The sequence below is a fragment of the Pterocles gutturalis genome, unplaced genomic scaffold (assembly GCF_000699245.1).
Source record: "Pterocles gutturalis isolate BGI_N339 unplaced genomic scaffold, ASM69924v1 scaffold4770, whole genome shotgun sequence".
In the NCBI taxonomy this organism is placed as follows: Eukaryota; Metazoa; Chordata; class Aves; order Pterocliformes; family Pteroclidae; genus Pterocles; species Pterocles gutturalis.
In genome coordinates, this window is record NW_010143165.1 from 1,747 (window position 1) to 2,860 (window position 1,114).

General features: G+C 57.4%; 1 protein-coding gene across 1 annotated transcript in view; it reads left to right on the top strand.

Annotated features, from left to right (window-relative positions):
• Positions 1–469, top strand: part of LOC104469879 (E3 ubiquitin-protein ligase RNF115-like) — a gene marked incomplete at its 5' end in the record, with an annotated part of 1,344 nt that extends 875 nt beyond the window's left edge. The window contains 2 exons of the mRNA XM_010084603.1: positions 114–229; positions 338–469. Of these exons, the coding sequence (XP_010082905.1) occupies positions 114–229; positions 338–469 (248 nt within the window). The remainder of the gene's footprint in view (positions 1–113; positions 230–337) is intronic.
• Between the last annotated feature and the right edge of the window lie 645 nt (positions 470–1,114).

Here is a 1,114-nt window from a genome sequence, read left to right on the forward strand (position 1 = left end):
CTAGCATGTAGAGAACCGAAAGAATTTTTTGGGTGTGTGGGAGCACAGCCTGGGCGGTAGAAGCTGGAGTTTGTGTTCCTTCCTTCACCCTCCTCGCTCTGCGTCTCTTCCAGATACGGGTTTGGAGTGTCCCGTCTGCAAAGAGGACTACACCGTGGCCGAGCAGGTCCGGCAGCTCCCGTGCAATCACTTCTTCCACAGCAACTGCATCGTCCCGTGGTTGGAGCTGGTAAGCGCCTGCGCCCGGGGGAACGTCCCCGCCCCACCCGTGCGGCAGGATGAAACCCCGCGGCCGTGGAGCGGCGTTTCCCCGAAGCTCTCGCGTTTTCTCTTGCAGCACGACACGTGTCCCGTGTGTCGGAAGAGTTTAAAAGGCGAAGATTCGACTCGGCAAACGCAAAACCCCGAAGCCTCAGCGAGCAACAGCTTCAGCAGTGAAAGCCAGCTACACGACCGATGGACTTTCTGACACTCGGGAGCTTCCTCGGGGGGCTCTGGCCGGAGTGTTATCCTCCAGATGTACATTGTGTTCTCATTCCAACAAAACAAAAACCCACGAGTAGCAGGAAGCGTAGGGCAGGGGAGGGAAGCACCCTGTGTGTCGCTGCCATGAGTGCTGTCTTTTTCCTGAAAATTTAAACTAGCATCTCCGAGCGAATCGCGTCTCCATTGGAATCGCCTCTTTTAGTCCTAAATTCTGAGTCTTTGGGGTGATTTTTTGACTTGATTTTATACCTGTGAAACCTTGACTTCGATCATAGCCCAGCGGAAAGGGTGGGGAAGCCGGTGCAGGGAGGTTTGGGGGTCCCCAGGTCTTTCCTGCGTCCCTCCAAAGCGGTGGCAAAGGGGGGGGTGGGCGTCTCCGGCACGGTGACGGGATGGAACGGAGATTTTCCACTCCTCCGACCCTTTCCCTGCCCCGTGAAGCGTGTGGCAGGCAGAAGTGAAGCCAGGAGGGGTTTGGGATTTTTTTTATTTTTTTTTGCCCCTCCTGTGCATCCCAGGGACGGTGTCTGTAAGCGTTCGAGGTTTTCTCAAGGGCGAGGCAGCGGCTCCGCAGCCCCGAGGAGCGCGGTGCGGCCGCGCAGGAACCCCCCCGTCTGGGAGTAGGAAT